Source organism: Scyliorhinus torazame, chromosome 11 (assembly GCF_047496885.1).
Source record: "Scyliorhinus torazame isolate Kashiwa2021f chromosome 11, sScyTor2.1, whole genome shotgun sequence".
Lineage (NCBI taxonomy): Eukaryota > Metazoa > Chordata > Chondrichthyes > Carcharhiniformes > Scyliorhinidae > Scyliorhinus > Scyliorhinus torazame.
This window is the reverse complement of record NC_092717.1, coordinates 192,395,285-192,422,742: the sequence shown is the minus strand read 5'-3', so window position 1 is coordinate 192,422,742 and position 27,458 is coordinate 192,395,285. Positions and strand designations below refer to the sequence as shown.

Below are 27,458 nucleotides of genomic sequence, written 5' to 3'. Positions count from 1 at the left end.
GTTTAAATAATAATCCATTCTGCTGTTATTCCTCCCAAAATGGATAGCCTCACACTTGGCAACATTGAATTCCATCTGCCAGACCCTAGCCCATTCACCTAATCTATCCAAATCCTTCTGCAGACTTCCGGTATCCTCTGCACTTTTTGCTTTACCACTCATCTTAGTGTCGTCTGCAAACTTTGCCACATTGCACTTGGTCCCCAACTCCAAATCATCTATGTAAATTGTGAACAACTGCGGGCCCAATGTCATTGTTTCGCAGTGTGCTGTGGCATTGTCCTTCATGTGCAGAGTTGTACCATGTTGTACAGGGCGTTGTTTCATTGTTGTCGTTTCTGTTTTTGTTGTTTTCGTTGTCGTTCTTGTTGTTTTCATAGAATTTACAGTGCAGAAGGAGGCCATTTGGCCCATCGACTCTGCACCGGCTCTTGGAAAGAGCACCCTACCCAAGGTCAACACCTCCACCCTATCCCCATAACCCATTAACCCCACCCAACACTAAGGGCAATTTTGGACACTAAGGGCAATTTATCATGGCCAATCCACCTAACCTGCACATCTTTTGGACTGTGGGAGGAAACCGGAGCACCCAGAGGAAACCCATGCACACACGGGGTGGATGTGCAGACTCTGCACAGACAGTGACCCAAGCCGGAATCGAACTTGGGACCCTGGAGCTGTGAAGCAATTGTGCTATCCACAATGCTACCATGCTGCCCACTGACTCCGTTGAGACCCCGTTGAGAGACCACAGATCGACTCTACAGTGAGAATACTGCACGACTCCACCAAGAGAGCGATGACAGACTCCACAGAGAGAGTGATGACAAACTCCAGAGAGAGAACGATGAAGGACTCCACAGAGAGAGCGATGACAAACTACACAGAAAGAGCGATGAAAGACTCCACAGAGAGAGCGATGAAGGACTCCACAAAGTGAGCGACACAAGCCTCCACAAAGGGAGCGACACAAGCCTCCACAAAGAGAGTTGGGCTGCCCACTGCAGCCCAACAAAAACTTGTTGTTTTTGTCATTTCTGTCTTGTTTGTTTTCGGTGACGTTCTTGTTGTTGTCGTTCTTCTTGTTCTTTTTGTCGCGTTTGTTGATTCTCTTTTCGTTGTTTTCGCTTTTATTCATGTTCTTTTTCTTGTCGTGCTTGTTGTTTCTCGGATGCTTCTTGTTGCTTTTGTCGTTCTTGTTGCGCTGCATGTTGTTTTTGTTGTTGCTGTTCTTGTTTCTGCTGTGTTTCTTGCGGTTTTTGTTGTTCTTGTTGCGCTCAATGAGTGTGCCATATGGATGATTTGAGTCATACTCACAGTTATTGGTGTCAATGTCCTTTGTGGTATCTGCTACATTGAGCGTATCTTCTTGAGAATTGTGAGAATGATCTGATGTTTCATTGATGTTGGTGACATCAGTCATTTGTGGTGGTTTTGATTCCTCGTCTTTGCTTACTTGGTACTCCTCTTCTAGAGTAATTTCTGGTTCACTTGAATCATCTGTGATCTCTTTGTGCTCCTTTTCTGGCGTCAAAATCTTCACGATTTCATTTTGTTGTGGGTTGTGGTGCTCCTTTGCTGGAGTCAAAATCTTCAGGATTTCAATTGACGTGGTCTCTCTGGACTCATGGGTGGCTGTCCTCTGATTATTGAGTGCTTCTGAGCAGACGAGCTGAGATATGTCAGTCTCGCTGTGATCCTGCACATCCTGTATGGGAATTGTGATTTCTTCGTCACTTGACTCACATAGAGTGTGTAGACAACATTCAGTGTCTTCTTCTGGTGGCTCAAATAAGCTTGATAGATCTTCATGGTCTTGTACATGCATGGCGTTCGCTATGGAATGTTTGCTTGCTTCCACTTTTGAGTCTGTCACCGAGCTGTCTGTGGAGGCTTGCGTCACTCTCTTTGTGGAGGCTTGTGTCGCTCCCTTTGTGGAGGCTTGTGTCGCTCGCTTTGTGGAGTCCTTCATCGCTCTTTCTGTGTAGTTTGTCATCGCTCTCTCTGTGGAGTCCTTCATCGTTCTCTCTCTGGAGTTTGTTATCACTCTCTCTGTGGAGTCTGTCATCGCTCTCTTTGTGGAGTCGTGCAGTATTCTCACTGTAGAGTCGATCTGTGGTCTCTCAACTGAGTCGTTCTGTGCTCTCTGTGTGGCGTCGTCTTCGTCTTGGGTATTGCTGTCATCCCATGTATTGACGATCTGCCATGGCACCATGGTATTGGATTCATCTACCATGAGAAGAGTCGTATTGAGCTTTTCAATCGTGTTGCTGATGCTGTGATCAGGATCGCCGAATAACTCAGCCATGTCTGAGCAGTATTGTGTGTATTGTTCGATAGACAAATCATCGCTTTTTGTTTCGGAGTTGTGATCGTTCTCTTCATGTTCAATGAACAAATCATCTTCTTGTGTGGAGGCTGGGACCCTTCGTGGTGTGTGGACCACTTTCTGTTTCTTGGCGTCATACCGCAGCATAATCCTGCACTCACCAGTCAGGATGTCATATATGCTGGGCTGAAGATTCCCCATTCCGAAGAACTCCCCGTCGGGGTCTTCACGGTAACACCTCTAGTTGTGGTTTGGATTTGGTACTGGGGTAGCCATCTCCCAAGGTGAAATCTTCGTCTGAGTCGTAGTCTTCAAGGGCCATATCATCTTCTAGGGCGGTGCTAACTGCTTGTTCCAGGGTGTTGTGAAAGTTATTTTCAACTGCTGGTGTAAGTTCGGGCATTGTTCTGACTTTTGAGGCAAGAAAATTGGGTTTTGCAGCTGTAAATTTCTTTTTGTTCGTTTTTGTGCATTTCCCTTTTAAGTGGGTGTGGTCCTGGTCCTCTGACGTCATGACGCCCATGATGTCATGCGTAGGACTCGATTGCCCATGCGCGCTCCGAGTTTCCTGTACTGTGCGCTCTTTTCGCAACTGAGCATGTGCGGCTCCTTTCTCAAGATGGCTGCCAATCACAAAGTGCTGTTGCATCGATGGAGATCCTGCCGCTGCCTCGTGGTGGGTGTTCGCGCCATTTTTACCGATTTTGTTTTCTAAATAATGATTCTGTGTTTGTAGAGACTCAAAGTATTGATTTAGTTTTTGTTCATAAGCAAGGCATTTTTGTATAGCGATTTCTGGAGTTAGATACTTATTTTCTGAAAGCTCTTACCTCAAATTTTTATCAGATAGTCCAGAAATTAATTGATGCATTATCACAGTGTCTCTGAAATCAGCAAAATCACAGCCTTGTGAAATTAGCTTGAGATTTGTAATAAAATAACAGATGGGCCCTCCGTTTCTCTGACAAGAGTTAAATCTTTCCAGCATCTCACCAGAGTGACTCTTACAGAGTTCATCAATTTTTGTGAGTACAACTTCTAATTTGGTGTTGTCCTCACCTTCTAGCTTCATGCCCTCCTGTTGAGAGTAGTGGGGCTATTTTCGTTGCATCAGAGGCAGTGCTTAAATCATTAGCTGTGATAAATATTTGGAACAGCTGTTCAAACATTTTCCAGTTATAACTTAAATTACCGGTTGTTTCCAGCTGCCATGGAGTTCCAGCAAGTTCCATCGAATCAGTTAGTCATCGAGGATCCATTTGCTGCGAAATCACTCCTGGTATCATATGTTATTCTCTAAGTCTAAATAAAGATTGTAGACGTCCAGTTAACACAAATACTTTATTCAGTGGGTTTGTTCTGTTTCCAGAGCTTAACTAAAGATATAATACAGTCAAGAGGTATGACCAGTGAAGCTAAGGTAAATGCCTATGCTGAACTGTCTCTGTGTGCTGCTGCTCACTAGCCCTGTGCTTCTGAAAGAGGCAGATCCTACTTTGGGTTGGACCCTTTATACCCGTCTCTGATGCCCTCTAGTGACGCTGTGGCTGTTACATCTGTCTGCAGTCCCTGGTTATGTGCAGATGTATGTACAGATGTACAGATCACTACACGGGCCACCCTCCACCAGTCCACCCAGCCCTTGCCGAAGCCCCCCCGGCCTGCAGCACGGCCCATTCCCCCACCCCTCCCCCCGACTGTGGAGTCTCTGGACACAGTCCGCAGCCGCCATACCGGGTTCACAAAAACTGAAAGCACGTATCCCGCGCCGGGAACGCGGAGCATCGGTGGAGGACCTTCAGGTAATGTCCTGAGGTCGTCTCAATGGCGTGTGGCGTACTCCTCGATTACGCCATTTTGGAGTTGCGGAGCATTCGAAAACAGGCGCCGCCCCCAATTCGGTCGTAAACTGGGATTCTCCGCCCGATCGGTGATTACGATATCGCCATCGGCAACGGAAAGTCCTGCGCAATGTGTCTTCTTGTGTGGAAGAGCATAACTGGAGGCCATCGATAATATAGTCACAAAGAAATCCAATCGCCGAATCAGAACAAACTTCTTTATCTGAAGAGTGCTAAGGCTGGAGAGCTCGCTATCACAGATTGTGGGTGAAATCTACAGAATAGATACTAATAAGGGGAAGATAGACAAGCATTTGAGGGAGAAGGGAATAGATAGTTCTGATGACAGAGAAGGAAAGATGGAAGAAGGTTTGTATAGAGCATAAAAATATGTGGACTGGTTGGGCCGAACAGCCTGTTTCCATGACATTTATTTTACATGTTCCTATGGGTAATTCAGGAGATAGGTTCAAGTCAAACAATATCTAGAAAAAGTAAAAACATGTTTCAGTACACATGAATAAAAGGAAATCGCATCCATATAGTGCTTTTATACAGCACCACACAGCCATTGAAATAACCCGCTCTTATAGCCACAATATTTATGTGTATGGTCCAGTTAAGTTTCTGGTCAATGAGGGATTCAGTGATGTAATGCCATTGAATGTCATGAGTACGTGGCTAGATTCTCTCTTGTTGGAGACAGTCATTGCTCTGCACTTGTGTGACACAAATTCTACTTGCCGCTTACAAACCCTGAAAGTTGTCCAGGTCTTGCTGCATGTGGAACAGACTGTTTCATTATGAGGAGGTACAATTGGTACTGAACACTGTGCAATTATCAGTGAACATTCCCATTCTGACCTTATGATGGAGGAAGGTCATTGATAAATCAGATGAAAATGGCTGGATGCAGCACACTGCTCCAAGTCATGTTGTGAAGTCCTGGGAATGAGATTATTGGGTTCCATTGCCACAACCAGGATTCCTTAATTTTTTGCATGCTTCAAATCATACAGAAATTGCACACACATTACTTGTGTTGAATTAATAATAATTATTATTATTGTCACAAGTAGGCTTACATTAACACTGCAATGAAGTTACTGTGAAAATCCCGAGTCGCCATACTCCAGTGCCTGTTCGGGTACACAGAGGGTGAATTCAGAATGTCCAATTCACCTAACAGGACATCTTTCAGGACTTGTGGGAGGAAACCGGAGCACCCGAGGGAAATCCATGCAGACATGGGGAGAACATGTCTGCGCAGACAGTGACCCAAGCTGGGAATCGAACCCGGGACTCTGGCACTGTGAAGCAACAGTGCTAACCACTGTGCTACCGTGCTCGCAGCTGTATTGTTAATCCAGTACCATAAACACAACACAACTATAACACTATGAAAACATCTAGCTGTGATTGACAGTTCTTGGGCCACACCAAAGCCAGTTAAGTGCTCTCACTTCTTTTTCTCTGCAGAAAGCACTTAACTGTCTTTGAAGTAATCCAAGAGCTATCAATCACAGCTAGATGTTTAGAAACAAAGAACCTAGAAAGTTACAGCACAGCAACAGGCCCTACAGCCCGCCAAACCTGCACCGACCATGCTACCCATCTGAACTAAATACCCCGACCCTTCCTGGGACCATATCCCTTATTCCCATCCTTTTCATGTATATGTCAAGATGCCCCTTTAAAATCACTATTATATCTGCTTCTACCACCTCCTCCAGCAGGGAGTTCCAGGCTCCCACCACCCTCTGTGTAAAAAACGTGCCTCGTACATCTCCTTTAAGCCTTGCTCCTCGCACCTTAAACCTATGCCCCCTAGTAATTGACTCTTCCACCCTGGGAAAAAGCTTCTAACTATTCACTCTGTCCATGCCCCTCATAACCTTGTAGACTTCAATCAGGTCGCCCCTAAACCTCCGTTGTTCCAGTGAGAACAAACCAGTTTCTCCAACCTCTCATAGGTTTCACAGCTGACTGCATAGAATCCACACAAGCTTGAAGAAAAATTAGATCAAACAACCCCGACAGCTAGCTATGTGTGCAAGCTGTCAATTACAGTCTAGTTAAATCAATTTCACTTTGAGATGAATGAAAGCATTGTAGATCAAAGATCTGAGGGGTGTTAAAATCCCCATCATGCATAAATTTGCATGGCAAGGGATGGTGAATCGCCTGTGGATTGTGCTCCAAGTATGATTGCAAATCAGTGGCGATTTATCTCCGGCGGGAAAACAAAGGGCAGGTTACTCCGTTCCACCGTCCCAGATTTCTGGTTCAGCACGCCGTCGGGATGCTCCGTTTCGCCGGCTGGTCAATGGGGTTTCCCATTGTGGGACAGACCCACGCCATCGGGAAACCTCCGGGCTACAGGCAAAATGGAGAATCCCGACGGTGGAGAATTCAGCTCATCGTCTCCCAAAAGGGGAATTACAGCCCACATGGAACTAGTAGTGGCAGAGAAAGCCTTTGCTATGGCTCTTGTTAACTTGGTCAGAATGGAAAAAGTTAGGTCCTTTACTTTTACAAAGCAACAAATCATGAGAATGGCAAATTTATTGGTGTTTGCAGTCTACTCAAGTGAAAAAAACCATTACATGAAATGGAAAAGGCAGTGACAGAATACCTTTAATATCTCTGTGTACAATCATATTGCTGTGTAGATAGGAAACTCCTTCTAGGATCTGTCTGGTGTACTTCCGCGTCACATTCTCAGTGAGTGCACCATAAGCCTTCAATTGGTCCTTAACAGAGCCCTGATTGAAACAAAGTTGATAATTAAAATGGAAAAAAAAACATTGTTCGTCCAATGGTTTATGGGTTAATGCAACGGTGAGTTGGCAAGTTAAACTTCAACCAGAGTATTATGGATGAGATCAACATGACCTGTGCTGATGAAGAATGAATAAAAACCATTCAGTCAGGGTTTTCCATTGCCGACTGATACCCGGTGATCTTTGCAGTGTCTCAATGGTTTTTTTTGTTGTTTTTTTAAAATTCTATAAATTTAGAGTACCCAATTCATTTTTTCCAATTAAGGGGCAATTTAGCGTGGCCAATCCACCTACCCTGCACATCTTTGGGTTGTGGGGGCGAAACCCATGCAAACACGGGGAGAATGTGCAAACTCCACACGGACAGTGACCCAGAGCCGGGATCGAACCTGGGACCTCGGCGCCGTGAGGCTGCAGGGCTAACCCACTGAGCCACCGTGCTGCCCCTAGTGTCTCAATTTTAACTAAACACAATGTGGCTAAGATGTGATGTTGCCTGCCTTTGAATAACCTTCAGATACTAGGTGTAATTTACCGGTCGTGTCCCGCGGAATTGGGACAGGACGCAGCCGGTAGATCCCACGAGAGATCTGTTCCGGGATTCCGATGGTCGTTACGCCGCGCTAGATCTAACAAGCACACGCGCGAGAGGTCGCGATCTGGATCCCGCCCACAACGGGTGGGCTCCAGACTTGCATAGTTAACTGAGCTAACTGATCACTTAACTACGTCTACACCAGATCTAACTGTCTGCCGGGATCTATCGGCCCCACCAAGGAGACCCCAGCCGGATGCCGTTTAGCAATGGTCCTCAGACGGAGTGGCATTTGGGGGGTCTCCCATGTGATCAGAGGCCCCTGGGTGGTTGGCCTCTGGACAGAGTGGAACTCTGGCACTGCTGATGCCACCCGGGCACTTGTGGTACTGCCAGCCTGGCGTGCCATGGTGCTCAGGTGACATTTTGCCTGCGCAGGGGTTTGTGCCCTGGGCTGTCCTGCCTGTATGTGATGGCAAGTGGGCAGGACTTGGGGACCCCCAACAGGTGAGTTGGGACATTGGGGGGTATGGGGGGCACTTCAGGGGATCAAGAGATAGGGGCACCATTTAGAAATGGTGCACCAATCTCTTCCTGCACTGAGGAGCAAAACGCCATAGTTCAGGAAAAGCATCCGAGTGGGGCCTCGGTGGGGCGTTCCCCGCTGAGGACAAAAAAAATGTCATTCGAGAGTGACGTTGTTAGTGGCTCTTTTTCTCCCCAGTAGATTGCATCCACTATCTTGATACATGAGAAATGACCTCTTGGACAATGTGAATCTGGTGTATTACCTCTGAATTCTGGAAAGGAAGGCAGGAGGTGGAATGAAAAATCAGGAAAAATAATCACTTGTGACCTTGACCCCACCCCCTAACTCAAGGTACATGCTCAATCATCCAATTTATAACATTTGTGACATCAACAAATGTTTTTCCTGGTTTCCTGTCCTTTAAAGGCATTCAATCTTTATTGTTGAGCAGGGATATAACAGTGGATCAATAAAATTGCAAGAGAAATTTGTGATACTGGGGACAGGCTGACAGAGGGAAAAAGACATGTAGGTCGAAAACAGGAACTACTAAATAAGGATCTAGCCACAATCAATATTGGCAGTCTGCCAAACCATTCAAGTCAGCACAGAAACGCATCATTACTAAACGGAACTTTATGATCACCCAATTACAGTATTTATCACTTTAACACAAAAGGACAAAAAGACCAGGCAATGAATATGGAACTAAATTTGAGACAGGAGAGATCAACTTTTCAACAGGAAGAACAATAAATAAAGAGGCCATTTGGCTCCATAATTGGCTAATAGCTGATCAGACATTAAGTGTTTCAGAGAACAATGGATCTTGATTAAATCACCCTGGTTAAACGGGAGCATCCTATTTATTTCTATTAATGAGTTTAAGTCTTGCCGAGACAATAGAAATCAGGCCAGATGTGCATAACTTGTCTAAGCACTGGCAGAACCTGGATAAAAGAAGGGACATCGGAACACATCGTCAGCAACAATGGGGAATCCCCGGGAGCAACCAGAAGACGAGCCCTGAGCTCAGAGAAGAAGATAACCATACTTGATTGATCGGAGCCTGGCCAGCTCCCTTCACTAGTACGAGTAATACCGAGAGCTCAGCTGTGAGTCTGAGTCATATTCCGCGTGATTGATTTTAAAGATTGCAACACCCAAATAAATTATAGTTATAGCAGACAGCGTGTGTTTTCTTGTGTCTGTCTAAGCTGATCGAGCAGGATCTCAGTCAACAAATGTCATTTTATATTCGGGGTGGTCAGCTGGATGGGTGTCTAACAAGAGCAGAAACATTTATGCCATTTGTACACCATGAGTTTCCAAACTCAGCGACTGAAAAAAACCCAGAGGCTAGAGTTTCCACTTTCTTAACATGGGTGCACCATACAACCTACAAATCCCTTAGCTGTGTCCAGAAGTCTTAGGCACAAGTAGCCAACAACCAGAAATTCAACCCCAGGGTGTATGTAAGGGCACTACTGGAGTTTAATTGTCTGAAACCTGACAACTTAGCAGCACAGTAGCTTCCTGCTACCTGTGCAGTTGTAAACTACCTTATTAAGGCAGTGGTTGGTGAGGCTATCTGGAGCTGATTAAGGAGAATCCCAGCTTCAGGTTCTATTAGTGAGTCTTGCAGGTTTGCTCGTAGTACATGGTGTACTGTAGAGCTGTGCAGCTCAGCTGTTAGGTTACCAAGAGCAGCACTGGGAGAATTCATTTACAATCTCCAGCTTAGAGTCAATGCAACCCCAGATTCTCTGGGCTTACCTCTCCCAGTGGGAGCGAGGACAAGGGGAGTGAGGATAAGTCATGAGTTAGTTATTAGGGGCGAAATTCTCCCCCAACGGCGGGATGCCCGCCGACTGGCGCCAAAGCCGGCGCCAATCAGACGGGCATCGCGCCGGCAAAAAGGTGCGGAAGTCTCCGCATCTTTGGCGGCCTAGCCCCAACATTGAGGGGCTAGGCTGACGCCGGAGGGATTTCCGCCCCGCCAGCTGGCGGAAATGGCGTTTGTTGCCCCGCCAGCTGGCGCGGAAATGCGCCGCATGCGCGGGAGCGTCAGCGGCCGCTGTCAGTTTCCCAGCGCATGCGCGGGAGCGTCAGCGGCCGCTGTCAGTTTCCCGCGCATGCGCAGTGGGGAGAGTCTCTTCCGCCTCCGCCATGGTGGAGGCTGTAGCGGAGGCGGAAGGGAAAGAGTGCCTCCACGGCACAGGCCCGCCCGCGGATCGGTGGGCCCCGATCGCGGGCCAGGCCACCGTGGGGGCACCCCCCGGGGTCAGATCGCCCCGCGCCCCCCCCCAGGACCCCGGAGCCCGCCCACGCCGCCTGGTCCCGCCGGTAAATACCAGGTTTGATTTATGTCGGCGGGACAGGCAATTCCTGGGCGGGGCTTCGGCCCATCCGGGCCGGAGAATCCAGCGGGGGGTCCCGCCAACCGGCGCGGCCGGATTCCCGCCCCCGCCCAATCTCCGGGAGCGGAGACTTCGGCGGGGGCGGGGGCGGGATTCACGGCGGCCAACGGCCATTCTCCGACCCGGCGGGGGGTCGGAGAATGACGCCCTAGACGTCTGGCAAAAGCAGGTCTGAGTTTCCATTCAGTATATAGCAGATACCAGAAACTCCTCAAAAAGTAGCATGTTGGACAACACAACTTATCACAAAATTAGGGCATTGCCCTTGATCATTAGACAAATGCACATCATATATCATCGAACATATTATACTGACCATCAAGTATATTTATATCTCCATTGGTAAATCAAACACACTGAACAATTCACTCATACAAACAAACAGTGACATATGTTGATTATACTTATAGATAATGTTCTGTTATATTTGGCCCATCTGCTGTGAAACCCTCATTCATGCTTTTATGGTTTTCATGGTTTGACCATTTCAATGTTCACACGGCGAGTCTCCCATGTTCCAGACTCCATAAACCTGAGCTCATCCACTACTCTGCTGCTGATATCCTAACTCGTATAAAATCCCAAACATCCATTATTCCTTCTCAATGACCTACAATGGCTCCCCCAACAATGCCTCAATTAAAAAATTCTAGTCCTTATGTTCAAGATTTTTCATGGCTCCATCCTCTCTCCTGGGGCGGGATTCTCCGATCCCCCGCCGGGTCAGAGAATCGCCAGGGGCTGGCGTGAATCCCGCACCCGTCGGTTGCCGAATACTCCGGCACCGGAGATTCGGCGGGGGCGGGAATCACGCCGCGCCGGTTGGCGGGCCCACCCCCCCCGGCGATTCTCCGGCTCGGATGGGCCGAAGTCCCGCTGCTAGAATGCCTGTCCCGCTGGCGTGGATTAAACCACCTCTCTTACCGGCGGGACAAGGCGGCGCGGGCGGGTTACGGGGTCCTGGGGGGGGGGGCGCGGGGCGATCTGGCCCTGCAGGGTGCCTCCAAGGTGGCCTGGCCCACGATCGGGGTCCACCGATCCGCGGGCGGGCCTGTGCCGTGGGGGCACTCTTTTCCTTCCGCCTTCGCCATGGTCTCCACCATGGCGGAGGCGGAAGAGACCCCCTCCACTGCGCATGCACGGGGATGCCGTGAGCGGCCGCTGACGTTCCCGCGCATGCGCAGTGGAGGGGGTCTCTTCCGCCTCTGCCCTGGTGGAGACCGTGGCGAAGGCCGAAGGAAAAGAGTGCCCCCACGGCAGAGGCCCGCCCGCGGATCGCTGGGCCCCGATCGCGGACCAGGCCACCTTGGAGGCACCCCCCAGGGCCAGATCGCCCCGCGCCACCCCAAGGACCCCGGAGCCCGCCCGCGCCGCCTTGTCCCGCCGGTTTAATCCACGCCGGCGGGACAGGCATTCCAGCAGCGGGACTTCGGCCCATCGCGGGACGGAGAATCGCCGGGGGGGGGGGGGTGCCCCGCCAACCGGCGCGGCGCGATTCCCGCCCCCGCCGAATCTCCGGTGCCGGAGAATTCGGCAACCGGGATTCACGCCCGCCCCCGCCAATTCTCCGACCCGACTGGGGTCGGAGAATCTTGCCCCTGATCTCTGTAATCCCCGTCAGCCCTAAGACCCTTGCAAATTCTATTTTCTTCCAACTCTCGGAGCTTGAGCAACCCCGATTCTCTGACCAACCACTGCTGCTATGCCTACCGTATTGGACGCAAGTTCTAAAATTTCTCCCGGAACCTCTTTTCAACTCTATTAAAAACTACCTCCTTGGTTGTGCACTTTGGCACTTGTCTTGACGTCTTTTCCTTTTGCTAATAGCACTCCTGTGAAGTACTTTGGGATGTTTTAAGCTGTTAAAGGTTCCATATACATGCAACATTTTGTTGTTAACTGCTAACCAATATGTTTCTACACTTCTTTCTCACATCCAGTGACTTGCGCCAGCCTCTCATAAAGAAAGACAGCAGACACATGGAAAAACCCACCACCCACAAGTTCCCCTCCAAGCTGCTGACTAAGAAATATATCGCTGTTGCCGCACTCACTGGGTCAGAAAACCCTGAAACTTTCTCCCCAACAGCACTGTGGCTTCAGCAATTCAAGAAGGCGGCACACCACCACCACCTTCTCAAGGAAAATTAGTGTTGGGCACCAAATGCTGCTCTGCCCAAGAATTAATAAAACAAAAGTAAATATCAGGAATAATTCTAACTGTGATTCAGTAACTGGAGTGTTGAAAGTCTCTTTGCCCAATGTAGTTCTCGCCTGATATACAAACTGACAAACTTTTCAAAAGTGTATCAACAGAAAGTAAACAGGAAAGGAAAACGGATATTGGCTTGATTTTGCGGTTGTAATTAATGTCAGCAAATCCGTCACTGCCATGACCACTTAGAACTGCTGCAGCAACCCCCAGCATCCACACACACACACATACAAAGTTAAATGCAGAAATCCATAAGCTGCTCTGTGATTCCCGGCTCCTCCACTGTTGGAAGTCCCCACGGATGGAAATCTTAGAAATCGCTTCACGCTTCATGAATGTCAAATTTACACTTTTAGGCTCACTGTAAAAACGTTTTGAGACAGTTATGCCTTGTTGAAGGAGGTGATTTTACCATTGACTTGTCCATTATTTCCTATCCGAAAAGGGGGCTTCATCCAACGCTACTCTAGAACCTTGCACGAGGCCAGCAAGGACCACTGATCAATGTCACTTGGCAAGTTTAGATTCAAATCCATTTCTGTTTCTCGCTATTATTTTCCAGATTCTTATTTACCATTTCTCCCAATATGCCTGCACTTTCTTAATCTTTCTGCCAGCAATTTATTTTTAGTGGTGTAGCAACATCAACATCCAAAAAACCAAAGTAATTACTTTGTATGATGCAAAATCGGCGACTTTATCATTAATGTAATTGTATAGCCAACTGGCAATTTAATTGAAGCAATGTGGGTAGGGGTTGGGAGAAGAAAGTATTGGTTGTAAATGTTTTGAAAAGCAATGAAAATACAATGTGTTTATGAAGTGCCTGCATGCAGCAATTCTCCCACCCTAACACCAAAGCAACATAACCTCAACTGAGCCAAATAAAAGAAATGAACAATCCAAGAAGGAAAGGCGCGAGCAGTCATTAACAAAGTCCCAAACTGTAATTTCATCCATCTGAGGCTTTCTTTTTGCAAATTGTAAATATGAACAATGATGTACTGGAAAATGCTCGCTGGTCACATAAGCTGTACAGGGGCTGGTTTAGCTCACTGGGCTAAATCGCTGGCTTTTAAAGGAGACCAATGCAGGCCAGCAGCACGGTTCAATTCCCCGAACAGGCGCCAGAATGTGGCAACTAGGGGCTTTTCACAGTAACTTCATTTGAAGCCTACTTGTGACAATAAGCGATTTACATTACATTACTACAAACTCCCATCAGCCTCAGCTGATATTTTAACATGATGTCACCCTGACAATGATTAATTTATTCAACCAGATCATCAAACATAAGAAAATAAGGGGCATGGAGTCAGTTGAAATAAACATCCCCCCCACCAATGGTTTTTAGTACTGAGCTGTAGAGCTCAGGGAGGTCCGATTTAATTTCCCACCTGTGCTGAATCAGCTGGAGTAATAGATATGGCAATAGCATAGGCCTCAGTCTTCGATCGAAGAAAATGGAGGAGAAAATAATCAGACAGGTTTGCTGCTTTTCAACCAACAAATCCTTGTTGCTTCAGTGTGAAAATCAGCAAGATCAGGGGCGTCATTCTCCGACCCCCCGCAGGGTCGGAGAATGGCCGTTGGCCGCCGTGAATCCCGCCCCCGCCGAAGTCGCCGAAGGGAGAAAAGTCGGCGGGGCGTTAATGGCGCCGCTGCCGCGGAGAATGTCACGGGTCTGCGCAAGGCAGCCGATTTTCGGCCTGCCGATATTCTCCCTTCCGGATGGGCCGAAGTCCCGTCGACGTGATGACCGTTCACGTCGACGTGAATCAAACCTCCTTTTCATCGGCGGGACCCGGTGCTCCAGGCTCACGCCGACCAGCGAGGAGGTGAGTGACGGCCTGAGGGGTTGGCTCTGGGCAGGAAATGGCGTGGCCGCAGACTGATTGCGTGAGGAGAGGTGTGTCTCGGCTTGTGTGTGTGTGCGGCGGGGGGGGGGGGGGTGGTTAGAGTAGGCTGGGCTCCGGGGGAGTGCCGGGAGGGGGTCCGTGCCGGGGTGGAGGTTGGGGGTTCGGGGGGGGTCCGTGCTGGGGTGGAGGTTGGGGAGGGGGTCCGTGCCGGGGTGGAGGTTGGGGGGGGGTCCGTGCTGGGGTGGAGGTTGGGGGTTGGGGAGGGGGTCCGTGCCGGGGTGGAGGTTGGGGGGGGGGTCCGTGCTGGGGTGGAGGTTGGGGAGGGGGTCCGTGCCGGGGTGGAGGTTGGGGGGGGGGGGGTCCGTGCCGGGATGGAGGTTGGGGGGGGGGTCCGTGCTGGGGTGGAGGTTGGGGGGGGTCCGTGCTGGGGTGGAGGTTGGGGAGGGGGTCCGTGCCGGGGTGGAGGTTGGGGGGGGGGTCCGTGCTGGGGTGGAGGTTGGGGGGGGTCCGTGCTGGGGTGGAGGTTGGGGAGGGGGTCCGTGCTGGGGTGGAGGTTGGGGAGGGGGTCCGTGCTGGGGTGGAGGTTGGGGGTTGGGGGGGGTCCGTGCTGGGGTGGAGGTTGGGGAGGGGGTCCGTGCCGGGGTGGAGGTTGGGGGGGGATCCGTGCTGGGGTGGAGGTTGGGGGTTGGGGAGGGGGTCCGTGCCGGGGTGGAGGTTGGGGGGGGGGGTCCGTGCTGGGGTGGAGGTTGGGGAGGGGGTCCGTGCCGGGGTGGAGGTTGGGGGGGGGGGTCCGTGCCGGGATGGAGGTTGGGGGGGGGAGGGGGGGGTCCGTGCTGGGGTGGAGGTTGGGGGGGGGGTCCGTGCTGGGGTGGAGGTTGGGGAGGGGGTCCGTGCCGGGGTGGAGGTTGGGGGGGGGGTCCGTGCTGGGGTGGAGGTTGGGGGGGGGTCCGTGCTGGGGTGGAGGTTGGGGAGGGGGTCCGTGCTGGGGTGGAGGTTGGGGAGGGGGTCCGTGCCGGGGTGGGTGATGGGAGGGCAAATGAGTTGGTCCACCTGGCCAGGTGCCAGCCTCCAACAGTTGGACCCATGCGGTCCATGCCACCTGGCTGGGGGGAGGAGGGGATATGGGCAATGATGACATGTCGTCGTTCCCCTCCCCCCCACCAGGCCGTCATGTTTTCAGACCATCCAGCGATGTTGGCCGCCGTGGTGGCAGCCGCTCATGTCTATGTTGCCCTGGATGAGGAGGAGGAGGAGGAGGAGCGTGCCAGAGAGGCGGCGCAGGCTGCCGCAGAGGGGCAGGCGGCAGCCGCCCAGGCTGGAGGGACACCTGACCGACAGGACGAGGAGGACGTCGCGGCCCCACGGCAACGGAGGCACCCGAGGGCGCCCCGTGTGTACCGGCCCCGGCAGTCATACCAGGACCTCACGGACCGGGAATGCAGGAGGAGACTCCGGATGAGCCGGGAAACTGTGGCACACATCTGCCACCTGCTGGCACACCTGTCACCGCGTGGCACTGGCGGGGGACACCCTCTCCCCGTGTCCGTCAAGGTTACGGTGGCCCTGAACCTTTATGCCACGGGGTCATTCCAGGCACCGAGTGGGGACCTGTCCGGCATATCGCAGACATCGGTGCACCCGGGCAGTGACAGATGCCCTTTATGCCATGGCGCACCGCTACATCCGCTTCCCCGTGGAACGGGCCAGCCAAGATGCCCGGGCCGTGGGCTTCTCTGCCGTTGCCGGGTTCCCCATGGTCCAGGGCGCGATCGATGGGATGCACGTCGCCGTGCGGCCACCTGCAGAGAACAGGGCCGTGTTCACTAATAGGAAGGGGACCTATTCAATGAACGTACAGGTGGTCTGCGACCACCGCATAATGATCCTGCACGTCTGCGCCCGTCACCCAGGCAGTGTACACGACTCATTCGTGTTGTCGCGGTCATCCATCCCCGGCATGTACGAGGGACGCCATCCCCGGCTGAGGGGCTGGTTGCTGGGCGACAGGGGCTACCCATTGCGATCGTGGCTGATGACGCCTATACGGAGGCCACGCAATGAGGCGGAGAACCGCTACAACGATGCCCATGTAGCGACAAGGGGAGTGATCGAGAGGTGCTTTGGCGTGCTGAAGATGCGTTTCAGGTGCCTGGACCTCTCTGGGGGCGCCCTCCAGTATCGGTCAGATAGGGTCGGCCGCATCATTGTGGTGTGCTGCGTCCTGCACAACATAGCCCAGCAGAGGGGCGATGTGCCGCAGGCAGAGGAGGGCGGAGTGGAGGAGCAGCAGGAAGAGGCCCAGTCCTCCCCAGATGAGGGGGATAGGGGCAATGGTCAGGGCAGACGGGGTAGACACAGGCGGGTGGCTGTCCACCGTTACCGGCTGGCCCAGCGGGCACGGGACAGACTGATAGACGCCGCTTCACTGACTAGATGGGCGTGGGAATCGGGTAGTATGGCCACAGACCGCACACCATGACAACAGCCGACCACCCACACCCCCCACCCATCCACCCACCCAGCACCCTCACCCCCCTCCCCAACCCCAACACCCCACCCGCATGCACACCACCCCCCCCCCCAATTGCCGATCCACCGGCGGCACAACGGGCCGGGCTCACCCAGTTGCGGGTGGACGCGTGTCTATCGCAGGCCATGGAGGATGATGACAACCCGCCTCCGATGAGCTCCTGGCTCTACATCGTTGGACTATGTCTGACCCATGGCCACAGTACCACCCGGACCATCCCTGCATGCGGCTGTGACACTGCAGCGCACGGTCCCGTCCTCTGCCCGGGGGATGTTGATGGCGGCCCAGGGGGAAGGGGGCAGATTCACCTGGGGCTGAGGTAAGACCACCCGTCACACACACACTTGCGCTCAACGTACATGACACGCCCGCACACTTTGGACAGAGCACAAAGGCAGCTTCGGTAGGTGTAACAGTGACTTTAATAACCAAAGGAGTTCATGCACGTGCCCTAGCCCCTAAAACTCATCTGTGCCCTGCACCCGTGCCAACTTACTCAGTATCTAATTGTTTGGCCTTACGGGCCCTTTGATTACGTCTACGTGGTTCCCCAGACGGTACAGCAGAACTGGAGGTGGACTCCTGTGATTCCTGCCCTCTGACACTGGATCCCTTTGGCGGCCGTTTCCTGGGGCGTCCTGGCCTAGATGGGCCAGGCTGCGGCCCGGGCGACTGGGATGGCGAGCTGCCAGCCTGTCCTGCCCGTTGCCCACCCGATGCACCTGGGACGGAAGGGGGGGGGGAGTCCACCGGACCACACCACCTCCTCCTCCCTCGGGGTGCCCGATGGCCCCCAGGCCTCTACATGGGTGGGGGATGCGAACGGACTGGCCATCCGACGCGCCCCCGACATCTGGCGCTGCCAGTCCTGGAGGCCCGTGCTGGTATCGACAGGGGTCTGCAGGTTTGCAGCCATGGAGCCCAGGGGGTTGTCGAACCCTGTCTGTGACAGTGCGACGCCGGCTCGCACATGGCCACTGGCGCCGATGCCCTCAGCGATGGCCTGCTGAGACTGGGCCATGGCCTGCAGAGACTGGGCCATGGCCTGCAGAGACTGGGCTATGGCCTGCTGAGACTGGGCTATGGCCTGCTGAGACTGGGCCATGGCCTGCTGAGACTGGACCATGGCCTGCTGAGACTGGGCTATGGCATTGAGCGCCTCTGCCATCTGGCGCTGGCACTGGCTCATGGCCTCCTGTGAGAGGGCAGCCATTTCCTGGGCCACAGACGCCGCCTGCACGGAAGGCCCCAGGCCTCGCAAACCGTTCCCCATGTCTGACACCGTCGCACCCATTGCCTCCACCGCGGACGCCACCCGTGCGGTGTCAGCTTGGGTGGCACGCATGACCGGGACCACTCCCAGCTCCTGGACGCGGGTGGACTCCTCCACCTGCGACCGCAGCCGCCGCAAGCCACCCGTCACCCTCTTCGCTCGTCTCCGTGTCGGTGGTTGCATCGGATCTATGTGTGGGTGTGGTAACTGCAGGAACCCGGGATCCATCTGGGCGGCAGATGTTCGCTTGGCCTGGGCTGCCCTCCGACCGCCCGGTCCCTCTGCTGCTCCTACCTCCACCTGCTGTACCGGGACGGCTGTGTTGTGCGCACCAGTGAGTGTACCAGACGCCTCATCACTAAAGTGCCCAACCGTGGTGAGTGTTTCTGCGATGGTGGAGGGTGTTGGTGACAGCAGTGGCGTTGTGTCGTGCTCTTCGTCCCACTCTGAGTCCATGGCACTTTGGGGTGGGGGTTCGTCTCCACCCATCCACTCTGAGTCACTGTCCGGTATTTCGTCTTCCCGGGTAGGGGTGTCCTGGGTAGTGCTGTCCCGGGTAGTGCTGTCCCGGGTAGGGGTGTCCTGGGTAGTGGTGTCCCGGGTAGGGGTGTCCTGGGTAGTGGTGTCCCGGGTAGGGGTGTCCTGGGTAGTGGTGTCCTGGCTCGGATGTGACGGGGGCCTGTGGCTGCCCCCCTCATCGCTGGGTGGTCGCTCCCGCACGTGACGGGGGTGTCGTCTCCCTGTTGCTCCAGGTCTCTCCGTCTCCCGTGGTGTGCGAGGGGCATCCTGCGGGCGTCGCATGCTGGAGGGTCCGGGTCTCTCCGTCTCCCGTGGTGTGCGAGGGGCATCCTGCGGGCGTCGCATGCTGGAGGGTCCGGGTCTCTCCGTCTCCCGTGGTCTCCGAGGGGCATCCTGCGGGCGTCGCATGCTGGAGGGTCCGGGTCTCTCCGTCTCCCGTGGTCTCCGAGGGGCATCCTGCGGGCGTCGCATGCTGGAGGGTGCGGGTCTCTCCGTCTCCTGTGGTCTCCGAGGGGCATCCTGCGGGCGGTGTGCATCTGCGGGGATGGGTGCCTGGACGTTTGGTCCTGCGATACACAATGAAGCATGCATGGTTAGACATCAGGCAGTGATCAGGTGATACGGGGGAGGGGGAATATAGGGGAGGGGGGATATGGGGACGGGCTGTTGGTGGCTCACTTGCTCGTGGGGCCCCGACCTCTGCATCAGCAACCTCCCGGTCCTCAGGTCCGCCAGCCAGTTCCAGGCCCCTTTCCTCGTGTACGGTCAGTGGCCTCTCATCAGCGGGCCCTCCTCCAGTCCTCACATGCTCCCTATTGTTGTGTGCGCGCTTCTCCTGTGGGGGGGGGGGGGGGGGTGGCAGGGGTAAAAGGCAACAGTGTTAGGCAGGTATATGAATGCACGCCATCGGTTGCGCGTGCATTGCAGAGGTTAAGGTTAGGGCTGGATTCACTTGGGGATATGGGGGAGGGGGGGGATATGGGGGATATGGGGGAGGGGGGATATGGGGGAGGGGGGATATGGGGGAGGGGGGATATGGGGGAGGGGGGATATGGGGGAGGGGGGATATGGGGGATATGGGGAGGGGGGATATGGGGGAGGGGGATATGGGGGAGGGGGGGTATGGGGGATATGGGGGAGGGGGGATATGGGGGAGAGGGGATATGGGGGAGAGGGGATATGGGGGAGGGGGGATATGGGAGAGGGGGGATATGGGGGAGGGGGGATATGGGGGATATGGGGGAGGGGGGATATGGGGGAGGGGGGATATGGGGGAGGGGGGGTATGGGGGATATGGGGGAGGGGGGATATGGGGGAGGGGGGAAATGGGGGAGGGGGGGAATGGGGGAGGGGGAGATATGGGGGAGGGGGGATATGGGGGAGGGGGATATGGGGGAGGGGGGATATGGGGAGGGGGGGATATGGGGGAGGCTCACCCTGCCTGCTCTGACGAGGTCATTCACCTTCTTGTGGCACTGGGTGCCTGTCCGTGGTGTTAGGGCCACAGCGGTGACGGCCTCTGCCACTTCCCTCCACAGACGCCGGCTGTGGCGTGGGGCAACTCTGCGGCCGTGCCCGGGATACAGGGCGTCCCTCCTCTACTCCACCGCGTCCAGGAGCGCCTCCACATCGCGTGACTCGAACCTCGGGGCTGAGCGACGGCTAGCCATCCAGTCGGGTGTTGCGGTCGGGTGTTCCGGTCGGGTGGGGGGGAGCTGCGCGGCCTTATGAGCCGTCACGCCGTGCAGCGCGTATGACGCTGCACGGCGTGAACCATTGCGCAAGCGCGGATCCCGTCACGTCGCTGCTAGCCCATTTCGGGCCGGAGACTATCGGCCCATTTTTATGACGTGACGCAAGTGGGATTTGCGCCGTTTTTTTGCGCCGATCGGCGGACTTTCCGCCGATAACGGAGAATTTTGCCCCAGGTTTGGGCTTGGGTATGACGCCCCTTCCCCTACCTTGACATCATTTGCATTAAACCATGCATTCATTTGATATCAATTGCACTATTATTTAACATCAATTGCATTCAAAAGCAACCACTTAGCTATCAATTGACATTAGTCGCACTCCAAAGCAATTAATTGATCATTATTGACATCAGTTCCACTCAAAGCCAATCATTTAGCTATCATTGAACATTATAAATATCATACTTGACATCAATATCATCAATTGCCCCAAAACGCAGCAAACCCCAAACCTTTATGATTAGTAACATCACTTAAGCATTCAGGCAGCAAAAATAATAACCGGGGGGCAATTTTCAGTCCATGTTCGCCATCAGCAAGAACAGCTTTGCAAGCGTAAATTATGGCAAGAATCAGGAGACGTGATTCATTGAGACATTGAGCTCCAATTTTTGTTTTCCAATTTTTCAAGCCTCATGCCAGTAGTGTCACAGGAATCCCACCACGAAAGGTCAGGGACCACATTCAAACATATTAGCAAGCCCTCATGCCAGAACCCCCCCCCCCCCCACCTCACTGAATATTCATCAACCACCGCCGTTCGGTCATGATGGCACAATTTACAACAGCACCCTGCAGACAAGGGGGAGGCAGGTCTTTTGATCTTGCGGGAACAAGGCCACAGATAACAAAGCCTTGAAGGAGACAGTAACGGCCATGGATTTTCCACGGTAGAACTGCCAAAGGCTGGTCCCAATTCCCGGAGGCTGGAGCGAGGGGGCTGTGGAGGGAGGGAGTGAATAGATAGGAGACTGGAGAGAGAGAAGGAGAAGGCGAGAGAGTTGAGACTTCAAGGAGAGAGCGTTTGGAGACTGGAGTTGCGACTTTGGAGGGGGAAGAGTAGTGGGAGGGTTTGGAAATTGAAGGGAAAGAGAAGGGTTTGGAGACAGGAGGGAGAGAGGCGGGAGGGTTTAGAGACTAGTGAGAGACGAGGAGGGCTGGGAGGCTGAAGTAAGAGAGGTGCAGGATCCGGAGACTGGAGGAAGGGCAAAAACTTGAAGTCTGGAATGAGGGTGGAAGAGTTTGTAGAGCGAGACAGAGAGAGCTGAGATCGGAGGGAGAGAGATGAGACTAGAGGGAGGTAAATAAGATGGGAGGGAGAGAAATGAGACTGGGCATGAGAGAGATATGAGACTGGGCGGGGGAGAGAAATGAGACTGGAGGGGGGGGGAGAAATGAGACTGGAGGGGGGGAGAAATGAGACTGGAGGGGGGGAGAAATGAGACTGGAGGGGGAGGGGAGAAATGAGACTGGGCAGGGAGAGAAATGAGACTGGGCATGAGAGAGATATGAGACTGGGCGGGGGAGAGAAATGAGACTGCAGGGGGGGGGAGAAATGAGACTGGAGGGGGAGGGGAGAACTGAGACTGGGCAGGGAGAGAAATGAGACTGGGCAGGGGAGAGAAATGAGACTGGGCGGGGGGAGAGAAATGAGACCGGAGGGGGGGAGAAATGAGACTGGGTGGGGAGGGGAGAAATGAGAGTGGAGGGGGGAGGGGGAGGGAAATGAGACTGAAGGAGATAGAAAGAGTTTAGATTCTGAGACTGAGGGTATCACTATGTTTGATAGAGTTTAGACCCTGAGACTGCATTTGGGGGTGCAAACGTTTGTACCCTGAGATTTGGAAGGCGCGCGGGGAGAAGAGTTCAGACCCTGAATCCGAGATGGATGGTTAGAAATTATAGACCTGGTGACTAAAATAAATTGAGAATTAATAGGGAAAAGGTAGTGCTCTGAAGCATGTAATGTACAGAGTAACAAATTTTGGGGCTGAATGAAAATTGAATAAGTTCAGATATTATCAAAGTAATTAATTTACTTGTATTTTTCAATACAGGTTGCTGAGCGCATCTGACAGCTTTGAGTGTGATGGATAGTTTTATGCGCACTGGATAGCTTTGAGCATGCTGGACAGCTTTGAGTGTGCTGGATAGCTTTGAGTGCATGACCAAATTTGATGTCAAATTAGTTCTGAATCAGAACTTCTGATGTCAAATCATAGTTGAGCACATTGTTCAGATAGGGGATACCATCCTACTGACTGTCCGTGCTAAGGTTCACACAAGACGGATGGGCGTTTGGATGAACTACTGGGGGCTGCTGATGCCCACGGAACAATATTGCAATTTTCTGTTCGGGAGGGTCAAAAATTGTTTTAAAGAATGTGGACACATTATAGTAGATTAATTAAATAAAAGAGCAAGAGCTCAATACTCACCCCTGGCATATATTCTACAAAGATGGACAATCTTCTTTCCATTGTATCGCGTAGCGACCCATAATACTGCACTATCCTGTCATGGTGAAGGTTCTTGAGTAATTGAATTTCACATTCTAAGGCATTGACTTCCTGCAAAAATTATGAAAGAACACATTTTTAAAGGAACAAGTTTTTCTGCCTTCCCAATAACAATATTCTACCCCATTTTCCTTTCCTTGCACCATCATTCTTATTTTCATTTAGCCACTTGTGTCTTCCACCCTAAAACAAGCCTTCCCTTTTGATCTTTCCTCCCCTCCTGTTTTTCAGAACCTGCCATCTGTTACTTCTGTAACTTTGTCCAGTTCTGATGGAAGGTCATCAGGGGTGAGAAAATCAGTGTAAATCGCATCAGCTGTTACGGCATGATTCCCATCGCGATCTTCCCCACTTAGTCATTTTTTGGAGAGTTGAGGAGGAGAGGGTGTGATTTGCACCGGCACTTTGAGGGGTGGGGCCGCAACACACTGGCAAGTCCAGCCCTTTTTAAAGAACGCCCTGATCTCAAAGTGGCAGTTCAGGGCTGCAGTGCACACCCCCCCACAAACCATCCTCGCCGGCATCAAGTCCTGACCATCCACTACAAGGTTCGCTGATATCAGGGTCTTCCCAATGTGTCTCCTTTCAAACCCCACCTCCCCATTCTCGCCAGCAAAGACCACCTCCCCGAATCACTGTCTTCAGATCCCCCCCCCACCAGCCCAAGTGAGCAACAACCCGCAATGGGGTCGCCAAAGGCTCTCCCTTTCTTCAGCCCCCCATTCCCACCCCCCACCCCACCACCACCAGTCCTTCCCTTCAGGCCCCGCCATGTGGCAGTACCAATCTGGCACTTCCCACTGGCAGTGTTGCCAGGGTGATAGGGGCAATGCTCGGGTACTGTCCAGCCATGTCCCTGATCACCCAGGGACTACAAACGCCTCCGAGTCCCCCGGTGTGATTATCACGTCTATCCAGCGACCCTTACACTTCAATATGGGTGTGTTACCAGCTACTTCAATGGTGGAAAGGTTCCTCTCCAGTGCAGACATGCTGTTCATGCATCAGAGGTTGAAAAAGATCCAGTCAAAAAAAAAGCACTCAAACTGACACCTGGGGCGTCATTCTCCGACCCCCCGCCGGGTCGGAGAATGGCCGTTGGCCGCCGTGAATCCCGCCCCCGCCCCCGCCGAAGTCTCCGCTCCCGGAGATTGGGCGGGGGGCGGGAATCCAGCCGCGCCGGTTGGCGGGACCCCCCGCTGGATTCTCCGGCCCGGATGGGCCGAAGTCCCGCCCAGAAACTGCCTGTCCCGCCGGCGTAAATCAAACCTGGTATTTACCGGCGGGACCAGGCGGCGTGGGCGGGCTCCGGGGTCCTGGGGGGGGGGCGCGGGGCGATCTGACCCCGGGGGGTGCCCCCACGGTGGCCTGGCCCGCGATCGGGGCCCACCGATCCGCGGGCGGGCCTGTGCCGTGGGGGCACTCTTTCCCTTCCGCCTCCGCTACGGCCTCCACCATGGCGGAGGCGGAAGAGACTCTCCCCACTGCGCATGCGCGGGAAACTTTCGGCGGCCGCTGACGCTCCCGCGCATGCGCGGAGAAACTGACAGCGGCCGCTGACGCTCCCGCGCATGCGCCGCATTTCCGCGCCAGCTGGCGGGGCAACAAACGCCATTTCCGCCAGCTGGCGGGGCGGAAATCCCTCCGGCGTCGGCCTAGCCCCTCAATGTTGGGGCTAGGCCGCCAAAGATGCGGAGACTTCCGCACCTTTTTGCCGGCGCGATGCCCGTCTGATTTGCGCCAGCTTTGGCGCCAGTCGGCGGGCATCCCGCCGTTGGGGGAGAATTTCGCCCCTGCTCTTTCGAGGAAGCACTTCAGACTTTTAAAAAATCAACTATGAAAAAAACGCACTCAGACAGAACGCCTGCTCGAACAAATACTTCAGAGTTAATGGTCTGTGAAGCACTATAAAAACAAATAAAGCTAATTCCTCCTTTGAGATAGCCTTCAGCAATCAGTAATCAATAAAGAAGCTTGTAAAAGTCAATGGGGAGTGAAATGGAATGTAAACAACCAAGTACAAAGGGATATAAGAAGGCCTGCTACAACAGTGAAACCACTGAACCTATTGAAATGTCAAGGAGAGTGAAATTAATGTAAACAAGCAAGTACAAAGGGTAAACTTCAAGGGAAGTGAAATGCTTCTCTCCAAGAAACGAGCTGCAGCATGACTCTGTCCTGTGAAAGGATTTTAGGACAGACAGGTGGCTTTGCCCTGTTATGGGGTGTTTAACATGAAAGGAGCTTCAAGGTTTCACAGACCCAAAGTGACCTGCATCCCGGGGGAGACCCCCAACCTAGGCTCCCTCAGCCCAACCCTAGCTTCCCCAACACCCAGCTCCCCTGAAGAACCCCTCCCCCACGGCATCTGGTCGGCGGCTGCTGTGCCCTTGGAGATAAGTGGAGAGGGGTACTCACCTCCTTGCTTCCATGGCACCTGGGCCTTGTTCATACAGACCAGAAATTATTCATGCCCTCCTTGAGGGAGTGGGGGTGGGGGGAGGCGGGGGAATAGCAGGAGGCCACTGCATTTGACTTTAATCGCACAAATGAGACTAAAATGAATACACATGCACTATGATCAGTCTCTCTCCCTTTCTGGGCGAGATCCTGATTAGCCAGCTGGAGCGGGCCGGGAGAATCGGAAACCAATTTGCATTTAGCGCAGATCCCGGGCGGGATTCTGTGATCCTGAGGCTAAGTGTTGACGTCTTCGGAAACGCCTTCGCGTTTCTCGGCCGCGTCAACACGGCCTCAGGATCAGCAATTCTGACCCCTACAGGGGGCCAGCACGGCACTGGAGCGGTTCACGCATCAACCGGCATCAACTGGGCGCCGCCGGATTCGCGCATGCGCAGTGGCACCGAACGGGCCGGCCCCGACTCAACATAGCGCAGGGCTACAGGGGCCAGCGCGGAAGAAAAGAGGCCCCCAGCTAGAGAGGCCGGCCCGCCGATCGGTGGGCCACGATTGCGGGCCAAGCCACATCGGACCCCCCCCCCCCCCCCCCCCGCAGGCCGCTCCCGACCCTTCCACGCCGGGTTTCCGCCGGCTGAAAGCAGGTGTGGGCGGCGCCGGCAGGACTCGGCTTTTTTACGATGGCCGCTCGGCACATGCTGGGCGAGAAATGGCAGGCCGTCTGCGTAGAGCGGGCCCTGACCAGCGCTGCGCCAGCCACGCCGGCGCCGCTTCACTGCACTGCAGAGAATCGCGTGCCGGCGTCGGGGCGCGATTCGCTCCGGTCGCGGGGATTCTCCGGCCCGGCCCGAGAGAATCCCGCCCCCCGTTTCGGGGCTCTCCCTCAATTCTCCCGACACAGCAGGATTTGCGCTGACCGGAGAATTTCCTCTTCTGTTTCCCTCTCCACTGGTGCTGTCTGGGTTTCTAAGTACTTATTTTCTTTCTGGTTTCTAGCAGTATTTTATTTCTGCATGTGGCTGCGAGGGTTTTGGTTGTAAAAGTTTCCTCTTGGTGGTTTCCAACCTGCCTTCAGACTTTAGATTATGATGACAAGAAGGAGAATGCGGTGTACAGGATATGTGCTTCTGTGTTTTACATTAAAGATGTGCAGTCTAAGCAGACTCAGGTTTACATGTACAAAGATCATTAAAATATCATAGATGGATTCAAAAATCAATTAAATATAAAACAGGCCTTCCGGGACTGACGGTAGGAAATGTTTCAACACTTATATCTTCCAAAAATGGCAAATTGTTAATCTTAAATCTGTGTTTCATATATTTCTGTTAAGCAAAGATATTCAGACATTTGGGGAATTCTTCGTTCCCTCACCCGGCCAATGGGCTTCCCATTGTGGCCAACCCTCACGGTCAGGAAACCTACGAGGGTGGGGACGCTGCCACTAACCGGAGGATCCCGCAGCCTTTCTTAGAACACTGCCAGGGGATTTTTTTTTAACAATCACCTGAACAGGGAGACAAAGCCTCAGTTTAACATCTTGGGCGTAATTCTCCGACCCCCCGCCGGGTCGGAGAATGGCCGTTGGCCGCCGTGAATCCCGCCCCCGCCGAAGTCTCCGGTACCGGAGATTGGGCGGGGGCGGGAATCGGGCCGCGCCGGTTGGCGGGACCCCCCGCTGGATTCTCCGGCCCGGATGGGCTGAAGTCCCGCCCAGAAATTGCCTGTCCCGCCGGCGTAAATCAAACCTGGTATTTACCGGCGGGACCAGGCGGTGTGGGCGGGCTCCGGGGTCCTGGGGGGGGGGGGGGGGGCGGGGCGATCTGACCCCGGGGGGTGCCCCCACGGTGGCCTGGCCCGCGATCGGGGCCCACAGATCCACGGGCGGGCCTGTGCCATGGGGGCACTCTTTCCCTTCCGCCTCCGCCACG

At 53.6% G+C, this 27,458-nt stretch overlaps 1 protein-coding gene across 4 annotated transcripts in view; it reads right to left on the bottom strand.

Moving 5' to 3' along the window:
* The window catches only part of map3k22 (mitogen-activated protein kinase kinase kinase 22), a 206,841-nt gene that overhangs the window by 24,428 nt on the left and 154,955 nt on the right, over positions 1–27,458 (bottom strand). For all 4 annotated transcript variants that reach the window (XM_072468212.1, XM_072468213.1, XM_072468210.1 and 1 more), the window contains 2 exons: positions 23,029–23,160; positions 6,809–6,938 (listed from right to left, as the gene is read on the bottom strand). In XM_072468212.1, coding sequence (XP_072324313.1) covers positions 6,809–6,938; positions 23,029–23,160 — 262 coding nt within the window. The remainder of the gene's footprint in view (positions 1–6,808; positions 6,939–23,028; positions 23,161–27,458) is intronic.